Raw genomic sequence first — 13,146 nt, forward strand, 5'->3', positions numbered from 1 at the left:
CAAACATGATCGACAGGCCCAACATTTCCAGGCGACAATTTCCAAGCTCCCAGCCAACTCGACGCAACCCGTCGGGAAGCCCTTCAACTACCTATTGTACTCCGGTTGGTTTGACCTGACTGTCATAGACCTACCCCAATCCTTGAGCTCAGCCGAGTTCGGGGATTATCCCGAGGTCTTCATCCGATGGATTGATCCCGCCAGGATAGTACACGACTGGACCGATAGCCGGCATCCGACGGATGAAGTGATTAAGAGCCAGTAATTCCAGACACAAGGCGGTTATACACGGCAATTTAAGTACTAGTAGGCAAATCCGGGGTGACTTCAAGCTGGATTGGATGGTGTCATGTGGATGACATGCAGACAATGGGGTTGACTGGTCTGAGGTAAACACCAGGTAGAGATTAGGTATAATAAGTTGGGATTGACTTGCTTGGTTTCGTTCCCATTGAAGCTGATGCTGTACTACACCTAAACAAAGCCTTATCTTATCTGCCTGGTCCTTACCTGCCATCTATACAAGCTTGACCAATCAGCTTTTCGCTTTGTTTATCGTCGATGTATCGACAACGACTACTATTTACTCGACCTTATGCCCCCAACCTGCGATTATCCGCTTCAACTACATCCTACCTGAGATTTAGCTCCATTCGATTCAATTCGACCATGGGAAGATCAAGTCAAGAATGGGACCAGGACGCCCTGCGGGCCAACTTTTGTCACGCCCTCTCCGAGATGTACAAGACCGAAGTCCCTCTGTACGGCGACCTGGTTAACCTCGTTCATCAAGTCGACACAGACATTCTCTCAACTCAAGCCAACCAACCCTTGAATCCGGACGAGATTCTCCCCTCTCGCCATCGCGTTGAACGCCACGGGGCCATCCGCCTAGGTACCGCCCAAGAACTAACCACCATTCGCCGTCTCTTTTCTATCCTGGGCATGTATCCAGTCGGCTACTACGACCTCACCCTCGCTGGGTTCCCCATGCACGCCACGGCCTTCCGCCCAACCAGTCCGGAAGCTCTATCCAAGCACCCCTTCCGCGTCTTCACCACCGTCCTTCGCATGGACCTCCTCACGCCACGCACACGTCTCCTCGCCCAACGTGCACTTTCCCAACGCTCTATCTTCACAGACCGCCTTCGAGCCCTCATTGAACTCGTAGAAAACCGACAACAGCAGTCACTCACTTCTGACCAGGGTCAAGAGCTCATAACCGAAGCCCTCAAGACCTTCCGTTGGCACTCCCACGCCACCGTCACATTAGACGAGTACCAGACCCTCAAAGCCGAGCACCCCCTGATCGCAGACATCGTCTCCTTCCCCAGCTGCCACATCAATCATCTCACCCCGCGGACGCTCGATATTGATGCCGTGCAGTCGCGGATGCGAGAGGTGGGGATGCCGGCCAAGGAGCGCATCGAGGGCCCGCCGCCACGTAAATGTCCGATCCTGCTACGACAGACGAGCTTCAAGGCTCGCGAGGAGACGGTCTTCTTCAGGACCGAGGAGGGAGATTATGTGAAGGGATCGCACACGGCGCGATTCGGGGAGGTCGAGCAGCGGGGGTTTGCGCTCACGCGCAAGGGGCGGAAGCTGTACGACGAGATCCTGGCGAGGGTGAATGCTGAGGTTGCGGAGAGGGGCCTGGGGGCCGGGGATGCGGAGTATGAGAGCGTTCTCGAAAGACATTTTAAGGAGTTTCCGGATGAGGTGACTGAGTTGCGGGCGCAGCAGTTGGCGTATTTCCTCTATCGTGTCACTCCGCAGGGAGAGAGTAAAGCCCCCAACGGGGTGAAGAGGGCGAGTTTGTCTCAACTACTGCGAGAAGGGGCTATGGAGTATGAACCCATCACGTATGAGGACTTCCTGCCTCTCTCTGCTGGGGGTATCTTCAACTCCAATTTGGGAAATACATCCCAGGCGAAACGCTTGATTATGGAGGCCGAGCCGGATCTAGATGGGTTTCACCGGATGTTGGGGGTGCCTACCACGGATGAGTTCAGCTTGTATGAGGGGATGCAGAATGATAGCTTGGATCAGTGTCGGATGCAATTGGGCCTGGAGGAGATTGCGGAGTGAGGTTGTTTCAGTCAGTCCGTGCTGAAGCTTAGCCGTTTAGTGGAGGACAAATACAGTCAGCATAAACCATCCATTGAAGGTGTTGTCTCTTTCCTCTTTGGGTAGTCAATCATTTTGTGCCACTCCCTCTTGCCGACGATGAAAGGATCTGCAAAGCCAGTCATCTTCAGATAATCCTGTCAGTTGCATCTCCATCGTTCGATAACCACATCCTTACCCCAACACCCGCGTTGTCCCCGAATGTCCTCCGAGCATCGTTACTCTCTATCCTTCTCTATCTTTACTCCTCTCAGTATTGATACCAACCAGTTCCACCATGCATGTCTCCTGGCTTCTTTCCAGCCTCGCTACAGTAGCCATCGCTCAAGAAGAGGATCTCAACCTGTTTGACTATGGGCGGCGAGGTCCTCTCATCGGTACCTCTTTCGGCATCCCCGGCGTGAACGAAACCTTTGACTACATCGTCATCGGAGGCGGCACAGCGGGTTTGACTATTGCGAGCCGACTTGCCCAGAGCGACCGATTTAGCGTCGCCGTTATTGAAGCGGGTGGTTTCTACGAGATTGACAATGGCAACCAGTCTGTCGTACCAGCGTACACCAAACCCGGGGCAACCTCCCAGACTTACAATCCTCTGAACGATTGGGGCTTCAAGACGCAGCCACAGCAAGCCCTGAATGGCCAGGTATTCCACTATACTCAGGGCAAGGGTCTCGGAGGCAACTCGGCCAAGAACAGTATGAATTACAACCGTCCTACTAATGAGAGCATGAGAAGATGGGCGGAGGAGGTGGGTGACGAGAGCTATACCTTCGATCGCATGCTGCCGTACTACAAGAAGTCCGTTCGGTATACTCCGCCAGACCCAGCCATTTGGGGTGACTACAACAGTCTGCAGAATACAGACGCCTTCGACAACGGCGGTCCTCTTGAGGTATCTTCGGGCAATTGGGTCGAACCGATGGGACTCACTATGCACCAAGTGCTAACTGAAAGGTTTGGGCTTGCTGTGACGGAGTTCAACAGTGGTAGCTTGATCGGCTCCGGGTTCATGAGCCAAACTGTCAACCCGAGAAACGCCCACCGGTCGTCGTCAGAGTCCAGCTTTCTGCAGCAGGCGCTTGATAGCGGGAGCAAGCTCACGGTCTACAAGAGTACGCTCGCTCAGAAGATACTGTTCAATGGCGGGAACAAGGCCGCTTCCGAAGTCCTCGTCACGACGGCAGGCACGTTTGGCACCCCGAATCTGGACTTCTTCCTTAGAGCTCGCGAAGAGATTATAGTATCAGCCGGCGCCATACAGTCTCCGCAATTGCTAATGGTCTCTGGCATTGGTGAGTGTGAACAGCTCTCGAGATATGGGATTCCTTGCATTAGCCACCTGCCCGGCGTTGGGAAGAATCTGCAGGACCATCCTGCCGTGATCACAGCTTGTCGAGCCAATGTCTCCAAAATCCCTTCTTTAATCTCTAATGAGGCCTCACGAGCACTGCACGTACGGCAATATCTCGAGAAGGCTCAAGGGCCATTGACAAGTGCCAGCACCGGGTACTTTGGCTTCGAGAAGCTACCGCAGCAGTATCGTGCCGAGCTGTCTAACGAGACTCTCGTTGGTCTTGCAGACTTCCCTATGGACTGGCCCGAGATTGAATGGACAGGTCCAAGCCTGAGCGAAAGTGATGAGATTCACGAACAGTCTATCGCCTTGGGATCGATAGTTCAAGCTACCTTCTCCCGCGGTTTGGTCTCCCTGGCCAGCCCAGACATGTCCACGCCGCCCATTATCGACCCACAGTGGCTAGCCGACCCAAGGGATATGCATACCTCAATTCAAGCATTCAGGCGGAGTCGTGAGGTGTGGGCACACCTGGCTGAGCTTGGAGTCATTGATCTTGGGGAGTGCTTTCCCGGATCCGAGGTGAAGACGGATAATCAGATTCGCGAGTTCCTAAGACAGCATGCGTCGGCGATCAATCATGGCTCGTGCACTTGTAAGATGGGATCGAAGAGCGATGTTATGGCAGTCATCGACAGTGCTGCTCAAGTGTATGGAGTTCAGCGTCTGCGAGTTGTCGATGCCAGCAGCTTCCCCTTCCTGCCGCCGGGCCATCCGCAGTCGACCGTCTACGCTCTAGCTGAGAAGATTGCGGACGCTATACTGCGAGCGAAGGATAGCTCCAGCTCACAGTGAGCAGGCTGGCTCGAGTTTGGGCCTATGTATATAAATCGTTATTATAAGAAATCTTCCTGCGTCAACTTCCATCACCAGTGCGTAAGTGTTGCCTATAGATCAGCCCTGATACAGAGATATCAGACGTTGAGAGGAAACGGTGCGTGGCCTTCTCCATTTCCTCTCAAGCATCCTTCGATTCCTTCTGGGATTCTCTGAAGGAATCCTAAAAGAGGAAAGACAAAATCAGAAAGAAAAAGATAGCACATGAACATTCGAAAGCCCAAATATGAAGTACAATACAAATGCACCGCCTGGTGCATGGAAACAGACACTCACTTTCTATCTGTACATATATCCGTGCGTAACTGCTAGGTGCAGCCACCATGACCATCCCAACCCATCATATTCTTCTGTCCCTCTCTTTCCTATCCAGCTACCCCTCCCCATTAAACAAGACTCGACCCAGTAGAAAACCCACTTGGTATTTTCGAAGTAAACAAAAAGAGCCCGTCCCCTCGTCTTTGACCAAGATTTTTGTCTAGGTGAGCTGGCTGTTTAAACAACCACCGCCCCCTCCTGCAACAACTCCTCCGCCGTCTTAATCTTCACATCCATCACCCGCAGCAGGGTATACTTGTGCTTGCTCTTGATGTGCTGCACGTGGCGCCGTCTCCGCTTCGTCTTCTCCTTGACGCGGAGGGGCTCGGCATCGACGCCCACAACGCGCACGCGACACTCATACAACCGCTCATCGACGTAGGGGCTGCCCTTGAGCGAGAAATCGCGCGACCCCAGCACCGAGGCGCGGTTGAACCGCAGCACATCGCCCGGCTTGACCTTGGGCATCAGGAAGGGGAGCCGGATCGAATCGCCCTGCGTCAGCAGGTACGGCCGGTCGTGCAGGTGCGAGACGATGTAGTGCGGCCGCTGCGAGGTGAGTTGCGGGAGTTGCGCCAGCAGCGATTGCGTGAGTTGCAGCGGCGAGGTGAAGGTTGGAGCCACGGGCTTTTTGAGGTCGATAGGACTGCTGCTGGTGGTGGTGGTTGTGGAGGTGGAGGTGGAGGTGGAGGTGGAGGTGGTGGTAGAGGTGGTGGAAGAAGAGGTTTGGACATGTGGCGTGGCGGTTAGTGGGGAGGTTGGGTGAGCGTTTTTTGGACTGGTTGATGTTGTTTTTGTCGTCGTCGACGCTGCTGCTGCGGTGCTGTGAAGACAGGCCCGGGCGACGGAGAAGCGGGCGCATTGCTGCTCGATGGGCAGGGCGAAGGCCCTGGCGAGGGCTGTGCGGGAGAACATGGTGATCTGGATAGGCTCAGTGCAAAGCAAAGTTCACCCCTGCTTGCGGTGGTCAATTGCCAGCTCGGATTACTCTGGATAGACAACTACCTTCTTTTTAGCAGGAGAGAGTGAGAGTGAGAGAAATTCCGGACGGGCAGACGATAAACTCGTGCCACGTGACTTATCGCCCGCACCGCCAAGCCTCTCCGAACTTTTTTGGGGAATCCTCCATCTTTTCTTCAGCTTGCTTGATCCTCCTTATCAACCCCGCCACTTTTTTGTCTGTTTCGTTCTTGTTGTTGTGTTGTGACTCTTTTTTTCAAATATGGTATGTTGCTGCTCGGCTTTTTTCTGTGAGGAGATGGATTTTGGCTAACGTTTCATTTTTTTCTCTTCACAATAACAGCCTCAGAACGAGTTCGTCGCACCTACATTTCCCGAGCAAGCCACCCGAAAGAAAAAAAATATTGACCATGGTGAAATAGGTATATCGAGCGCTGGCAGAAACAGCACGGTAAGCGTCTCGACCACGATGAGCGCATCCGCAAGAAGCAGGCCCGTGAGGGTCACAAGCAGTCCAAGGATGCCCAGAACCTGCGCGGTCTGAGGGCCAAGCTGTACCAGCAGCAGCGCCACAAGGAGAAGATCCAGATGCGCAAGCGCATCAAGGCCCAGGAGGAGAAGAACGTCAAGTCCTCCGCCCCCGAGGAGCCGTCCAAGACGCCCCTGCCCCAGTACCTGCTCGACCGCTCGCAGGCGACCAACGCCAAGGCCCTGTCCAGCGCCATCAAGGACAAGCGCAACGAGAAGGCCGCCAAGTTCGCCGTTCCCTTGCCCAAGGTCAAGGGTATCAGTGAGGAGGAGATGTTCAAGGTCGTCAACACCGGCAAGAAGACCCACAAGAAGTCCTGGAAGCGCATGATCACCAAGCCCACGTTTGTTGGTAATGACTTCACCCGTCGGCCTGTCAAGTACGAACGATTCATTCGGCCGATGGGTCTGCGTTACAAGAAGGCCAATGTCACGCAGTATGTTTTCTCTTTTTTTTTTCTTCAGTCTCGCCTCTACGGTTATTGGGAATCTTCTGGGGCCACTCTGGGTGTCGGACGCCACCTGATGTCATACACAACCTCTGGCGCCTCGTTGATGCATTTGTGCGAAGATCAATGCTAACCATCTATCTCCCTCTCAGCCCCGAACTGGGTGTTACCGTCCAGCTTCCCATCTTGTCCGTCAAGAAGAACCCCCAGAACCCGCTCTACACTCAATTGGGTGTCTTGACCAAGGGTACTGTGCTCGAAGTCAACGTTTCCGAACTGGGGCTTGTCACCACGTCAGGAAAGGTATGCTGCAGGCTGACTTTTCAAACCCTCAGAACCGTGGAGAAGCTTACACAAATGAATAGGTCGTTTGGGGTAAATACGCCCAGGTCACCAACAACCCTGATCTCGACGGCACCGTCAAGTAAGTCCAACCACCTAGGTACCTATTATCTCGATCTGGATCACTTGGCTAATATCACCTCCAGCGCCGTCCTCCTCAACTGAACCCTTGAAACCCTTTCACCTCCCCTGTCCAAACGACCATGACAAACGGCTCTTATCTCCGTCCACCCCGTTTTCCCTATCTCTGACACCGGTTCTTCCCTTTCTCCATGCGTTGGTTATTGCTGCTCGGATCATCGTGATTTGTATTCTGTCTCGAGCCAGTGGATATACTTTTCTTCACCCGTTCTCATCGGGGGGTGCGGCGTTTGTGGCGCGCAAAGTGTGCTTGCTCTTTTCTTTTTTCACATTCTTGACTTTCGACCCTTTTTTTTTCGTATCAAAAGAGATTCCCGTTCTGAGATCATCCTCTGTGATCTGATCTTCGTCCTAGGTAGACTAGCTAGCTATAAAATTATAAACAGATTATCATTTCAACGAAAAATGAATACTCCTCTCAGCATTAGGGATGGTGTATGATGTATGTATGGGGTAGAATCATATGGTATGGTGCTTCCGGGCCCGCGGGTTGCAAGTAACCTCGCCCGATCGTTCGCTATTTCTTCTCGAATCTCGTATATCCTCACCGCGTAGGGCTTTTCATTTTGATTCCTGGAGGTCAAGAACGACTCTTTCGGATGAAGATAGCCCGATGAATCAATGAATTCAAACTACTGTAGTCAGTTAGCACGAGAACTACAGTACGTACTACTTAGTAAGTCAAGCTATAGTACCGACTCGCATACCGTACCGACACGCGCCCCAGCCAGGTAGTCAGTCACTCCGCAGTGCAGGTCTAGTGTACGATATCTACCTTGACGTACCGCCATTCCCACCGTCGACTGAAACCCATTTCATCAATCTAGGCAGGCATAGCAACCTCTGAACGATGGTTTGTCAGACGATCCACCCCACAAATTCAGCTTAACAGGAAAAAGAAAGAAAGGTCCATATTCGTGGCTCGCACCATCAAAAACGAACCATCATACTATTCCAGATTTATCGCAGACAGAAACTATAGTAAAGAAGTACCATATCCAGACCTTGGTCACACACGCGCACATTCACGCGAGAAACTCCAGATACACCATGCTGTGTTTTTGCTGCGGGGTCATTTGCCGTAGCTTTCTCAAATGCATGCAACCAAACAAAGCCCCTTGTCCTCAAGAAAAAAAAAAACTAAATCAAATAGGGCTGAAGCGCGAGACACACAGAATGACAAGGTAAAGGAAATGGTGAGTCACTTCGAGCTTTGCGCCCAGAAGTTCGTTGCTATCCAATATAGGTGGCGGGTAAGAGGGAGGACAAGAAGGGAAGATGGTAAAAATGGGTAACGCCGGGATCGATCAGGATATCAAAGTGATGGTAATGTTTACCAAGAAGGAGGCTAAATCAAAAACATAGGGAAATTATGTGGGGTGAGCATGGATTGCGATCAAGGACCCTCTTCCAGGGCTGATTTGATCTTGGCAAAGAAGCCGGCCGGCCAGGCGGCGAGCTCTTCGTCCTTGGGTATGCCGCGGACGCGGCAGTGGTTGACCACGTTGACCAAGATGCGATTCAGCATATCTTGCGTGACGGGGACGGCGGCCTCGAGCTGCGCATCTGGGTACAGGAAGGGATCGCGCTGGCTGAGGAGCTCTTCGACGGTCGGGCGCAGGGTCTGGTCTCTTTGGAGGCACCCTTTCAATGTCCGAATAAGACCCGGGGGTACAGGAACGCCCCCGATCGCAAAGGAAGGGAACTCGATTTTCACATTGGGGTTGGGAATAGCCATGATCCGTTCGTAGTATTTGGCGATCTTGGCAAACGGGGGGTGGCCGTAGACCATTTTGTACAGGATGCATCCAAGACTCCAAACATCACTGGGTTTACCCAGCTTCATCATTTTCCCCACGCTTGCCGGCAAGCCGAGGGAGGCATTGGAGTCAATCAGAGCTTCGGGGGACATGTAATTTGGCGTCCCAACTTGCTGTTCACGATGCACGTTGACGGTGTTGTCCTGGATTGCGTTCGCAATACCAAAGTCGATGAGCTTCAATCTGCCCTGAACAAGCAAAAAGTTGGCGGGCTTCAGATCCGAGTGCACGACATTGTAGTCATGTACTGCTTGTACGCATTCGAGCATCTCCTTCCAGTAGTACCGGGTAAAATTGATATCGAACCGGGCATCTTCCGCGTTCAGTCGGTAGCTAAGCACTTTCTCGAGGTCGGATTCACCAATCTCCATCAGTACACTCAGAGTGTGCTTGTCCGAATTCAACTCCCAGTCAAAGAGGCGTACGACACGGTCCAGGTTCTCAAGCTTTTTGAGCAGATCGATCTCGCCTTTGTAACCAGCCAACGTCAGAGGATCAACATCTTCGAGATTAACTCTCTTCAGGGCAAAGATCTTGTAGTTTTCAGCCATTACACGATAGACACGAGAGCTTCCTCCCCGGCCAACGCAGTCGAGTCGGGTGAAATGCTTGTGGTTCACTGAAACTTGATTGCGTTTCTTGCGGGAATGGGACGCGGTAGCTGCCCCGCCAGTAGCTGTGGCAGTCTCGAGAACCGACATTTTCGGGGGCGGCGGTGCTGGTCTATGAGGGGTGTTGTTGCTTCGTATGGCGAGGATCTTCCTGTCTGCGGGCGTTTCCTCTTTCTCTTTTCTTTCTTCTTCATAAACCACCGGCTTGTCAAGCAAGTTGAAGCCTTGCGGTTTGACCCGCTTGAAGGTTGGTGGTGGTTCATTCTCCTGGTCACGATTGGAAGGTAACGTTGGCGGCGGTGGTACTTTGAATACCGGCTGGTCCTTGGCGCTGGACGGCTTCGATGACAGTCCTGTTGAAGAGCCCGGCGTGGACTTGGAGTGCGATCCAGACGACTTTGGAGAAGACGATCTGGAAAAGAGGCCGTCGCCAATAACGTCCCGGTCTCGGTTGCGGTCTCGATGTTCCTCGCTTCTCGGGGGGGGGCTCGGGTCGGCCCACGAGACTTTCGGTGAGGAGGATTTCGCTGTATTCTTGTAGTGGTAGTCGTCATTATCGTTATTCACATCGTAATCGGTTTCTCTAATCTCGTTTTCTTCGCTCTGTCGCCGTAATACGCCTCTCCGCGCGGGTCCGTTTAAGAAAGTACCGGTCAATCGCCCGACACGTTTGACGCGCAATGAGCTGTGCATGCCCATGTCTTCAACGTTCCGAGTGCGGAGCACGGATGCAGTGCCAATTCGTGGAGCATATTCGTCGTCGTAGCTTTTTTCCCCGGAGCGTGTCACGCTGCCATGCTCACGATCGTCGATGTAGCTCCGTTCGGCGGATCGCCTTTGAGACGGCGACAGGGATGCAGGCGACCGGGTGTTGCTGCGCGACGCATTGATGCGAACACTCCGTGTGCGTGGTGCGGGTGTGATAAAGTCATTCTTCGCGTCGTGCCGTTCGTGATGTTCTGCGACCTCGGTTTTTGCTAACGGCGAGCTTTCCCTCCGGCTGAGCGAGGCGGCGATCCGCACCACGCGGGGCGCAGGACTTCCGTTCGACTGTTCCAAGGGCGAAGTGGTGCGCGATCGCCTTTCCTGGCTTGAACCCGCCGAGCCCAGATTTTTGTTGCGGAGACGAGGCGACAGGTCGAGTCCGTCTTCGTCGAGCAAGGCCTTGACCGACGCGCTGAACTTGGGTTCAGGAACCTCTTCATCCGAGCTGTCACCAGCGGCATACTGGCCGGCAGACAAACTGTTACTTCGATATGCGAGCGAGTTGCGAACCTCCGGCGAGGCCCGCCTGGAACCCGAGCGAGACGTGGCGCGGGACATTTGACGTGAGGAAGTTTGGCGGTGCAGCCGGGTATCGTAAGCTGTTGCTGCTGCTGCTGCTGCTGTTGAGGAGGAATTGGGAGACGCCATTATGACAATTGAGGACAAGACAGCATAGACATGTCCACCAGAGAGCGTCCGGGCCTAGGCTCCTCCCAGAAGCACGAAAGACTGAAGTATCTGCTGCGAGGGGGGGTGTGGGTTAGTATGTCGAGGGGTCGAGATGGTTTGATTTGTTGTGTTTGGTGGAGATGGAAACATGGAACTTGCGCCGTAATGCGCGAGGCTGGGAGTCCATAAGTCACGTGGGGTTTACCCGTTGCCCCGGGCAATCGCTTGCCCAAATAACAGAGAGCTGCACTGCATGATGCGCCCCATATACAGTACTACATATGAGGATTGACGAGGGAGATGCGATGTACGAAAATACATAAGACATTCATCTCATTAGAGTTGCAGCTCATCTTGTGGCGTGGTTAATTTGGTGGAGAGGCGAACTACTACATTCAAGTAACTCCTGGTAGTACTTAATATATAAATTTCGCTCGGAACAATACAGGCCGCAAATCAACACTGCAGCCCATGCGCCGGCATTGCTGCACACACCAACACATGGTCTTGACTTCAGCTAAATGAGCAATTGAAGCTGTCTAATAGGATGCTTCATTCCTAGCCTCATCTGACTCAACACTTAGCATGCTATTATGCCGATGGCCTTGCATCATGCATTGTGGTGATTACACTGCTGCAACTGCAAACATAATATATTCCGTCAGCAACTTAGCGCAATCGCCCATGTCTCAGCCCCAACTTATGTTGAAAGTCAATCACACAACTTCCGGACACCATCTGCAATCAAAGTGATTCTATGAGCTGTCTGCCTATGCATCTGACCATTAAGAGCTATTAGGTGCTGATTGCAAGATTTGGCCTTGCTTGATACCCATAAGTTTCATGTCCTCCGGTTATCGAGAGGGCGCAGCTGCATCCCTATCATGAGCATGTTGTGGCTATATCACACCAACCTCTCAATCCAAAATTCATACTGGCATGCTACAGAGTTCGGAATCTTCCATTGGTACTATTGGTACAGTTGGTCAGGAAGGATTCGTTCTCATTCCGACAGTCTCAAGGTCAACTGCGTAGATAAGTCTGTCACGCCAATCCAAATGTATGATTGCAAGCGAGGTATATTGAAACAGCGATGAGCACCTTGCGCAATCCTAGTAGTATGTAGCTCTGAGTTCTTAAAAGCATCATTGAAGAGTCTCTTCCAAGGATAGTTAGTGGATGGCAGCGAAAGTTTGCCACAGAAAGAGGGACTGGCCACCGAGCAACTACCTGCCATGTCGAAAGAGCAACAGGCCCAATGCTGCTTTGAGGTATCTAGCAGTCACCCTTCATCGGGCAAGCTGTCTCCTCCCCCCTTGTTTCGCCTGTCACAAATAGGCTTGAAAGAACTCTGGGTTCGCCAAGTTGCCATGGTCAACGTCAGCCCAACGTGTTTCAAGAAGGCCGCCATTCAAGTCCCCTTCTGTGATAATTTTAGCAGTGGTAAATCAAGCAATCTGCCAAAATAGCGTCGTTTCGGAATACAAAGTCCTGATCGTCACTGCAAAAGCGCATGGCCATAACTTTGTGTGAAGGAGAACAGGCCGCGAATTCTCCCGCGCCTACCCACATGTGGCACACCTGCAAGCACCGATGTTAGAGATGTGACGTGTAGCTGCCAATCTTCCGATCAAGTGTAGACATCGAGCAGAGGACGTCGCCCCGTCCTAAATCGCTGGAGTGGATAAAAACTCCACTGATGCACAAATGCCCTATCTCTTGTTCCGCGACTTCGATCCGGTCAAATGTCGGAAGGAAGACCCACCCTCTGCTGATCTCCTGAGGTAAAACCATGGCTGCGAGGACGGTCGTCAGTGTACTCCGTAAGTAGAAGATATCAGGATTGAACGCCATTGATTGCGTATTCATTCTCGTAGGCAGCCGTAGCCGTGGTGATTTCTCCCGCTGCGACCAACAGCCCCTATTCGGCTGGATAGAGACCCGTAGCTGTTACGATTGTCTCGTGGCTCTTGACATAGGCTTCGCTTTAAACTTTGGAACTGCTAGGGCGAATAGTCTAAAATCTGTTGTTTGAAAAGGGCGGATGAACCGTGGGGAGCCAAGGCTAAGAATAAGAGGCAGAGTCAGTGATAGTCCAGCGAGGCTAAGGCCTATTTGAAACATGGCGACGTGAAAGTCCGAAGAAGAGAAAGTAAAAGTCTTAGGGGAGAGATAATCAGAGACTTAGCAGGCGAGCAGGCACAATTCGCCGGCTTTGGCCG

The 13,146-nt window shown here is 52.5% G+C and overlaps 5 protein-coding genes across 5 annotated transcripts; 3 read left to right on the forward strand and 2 right to left on the reverse strand.

Moving 5' to 3' along the window:
* Positions 1-669: 669 nt before the first annotated feature.
* On the forward strand, positions 670-2,088 carry BP01DRAFT_308649 (VOC family protein; the record flags this gene model as incomplete). The annotated part of the gene is made up of 1 exon (XM_025572355.1): positions 670-2,088. The coding sequence occupies one exon, from the start codon at positions 670-672 to the stop codon at positions 2,086-2,088; it is 1,419 nt and encodes a 472-aa protein (XP_025426269.1).
* Positions 2,089-2,404: 316 nt separating this feature from the next.
* On the forward strand, positions 2,405-4,301 carry BP01DRAFT_396004 (GMC family oxidoreductase; the record flags this gene model as incomplete). Its single annotated transcript, XM_025578444.1, has 1 exon — positions 2,405-4,301. The coding sequence occupies one exon, from the start codon at positions 2,405-2,407 to the stop codon at positions 4,277-4,279; it is 1,875 nt and encodes a 624-aa protein (XP_025426270.1). The 3' UTR covers positions 4,280-4,301.
* Positions 4,302-4,335: 34 nt separating this feature from the next.
* BP01DRAFT_361419 (mitochondrial 54S ribosomal protein bL21m) lies at positions 4,336-5,651 on the reverse strand. The gene has a single exon (XM_025576143.1). The coding sequence runs from the start codon at positions 5,552-5,554 to the stop codon at positions 4,817-4,819; it is 738 nt and encodes a 245-aa protein (XP_025426271.1). The 5' UTR covers positions 5,555-5,651; the 3' UTR covers positions 4,336-4,816.
* A 139-nt stretch (positions 5,652-5,790) lies between these two features.
* BP01DRAFT_361420 (rRNA-processing protein NSA2) lies at positions 5,791-7,447 on the forward strand. Its single transcript, XM_025576144.1, has 6 exons — positions 5,791-5,864; positions 5,943-5,953; positions 6,022-6,564; positions 6,729-6,879; positions 6,942-7,000; positions 7,065-7,447. Exons 1-6 carry the CDS (start codon positions 5,862-5,864, stop codon positions 7,081-7,083), a joined length of 786 nt encoding a protein of 261 aa, XP_025426272.1. The 5' UTR covers positions 5,791-5,861; the 3' UTR covers positions 7,084-7,447.
* A 632-nt stretch (positions 7,448-8,079) lies between these two features.
* BP01DRAFT_361421 (serine/threonine/tyrosine protein kinase MPS1) lies at positions 8,080-9,563 on the reverse strand. Its single transcript, XM_025576145.1, has one exon. It carries the CDS (start codon positions 9,428-9,430, stop codon positions 8,456-8,458), a length of 975 nt encoding a protein of 324 aa, XP_025426273.1. The 5' UTR covers positions 9,431-9,563; the 3' UTR covers positions 8,080-8,455.
* Positions 9,564-13,146: the final 3,583 nt, after the last annotated feature.

The sequence above is a fragment of the Aspergillus saccharolyticus genome, assembly GCF_003184585.1.
Source record: "Aspergillus saccharolyticus JOP 1030-1 unplaced genomic scaffold BP01scaffold_74, whole genome shotgun sequence".
NCBI classification, from domain to species: domain Eukaryota; kingdom Fungi; phylum Ascomycota; class Eurotiomycetes; order Eurotiales; family Aspergillaceae; genus Aspergillus; species Aspergillus saccharolyticus.

What these genes read in the sequence shown, in the direction of transcription:
- BP01DRAFT_361421 (XM_025576145.1), bottom strand. Translation starts at nt 9,430, where the DNA reads ATGGCTGAAAACTACAAGATCTTTGCCCTGAAGAGAGTTAATCTCGAA.
- BP01DRAFT_361420 (XM_025576144.1), top strand. An exon ending in AAGAAGGCCAATGTCACGCA is followed by an intron (nt 6,565 to 6,728) that starts GTATGTTTTCTC and finishes TCTCCCTCTCAG; the next exon opens with CCCCGAACTGGGTGTTACCG. An exon ending in TTGTCACCACGTCAGGAAAG is followed by an intron (nt 6,880 to 6,941) that starts GTATGCTGCAGG and finishes ACAAATGAATAG; the next exon opens with GTCGTTTGGGGTAAATACGC.
- BP01DRAFT_361419 (XM_025576143.1), bottom strand. Translation starts at nt 5,554, where the DNA reads ATGTTCTCCCGCACAGCCCTCGCCAGGGCCTTCGCCCTGCCCATCGAG.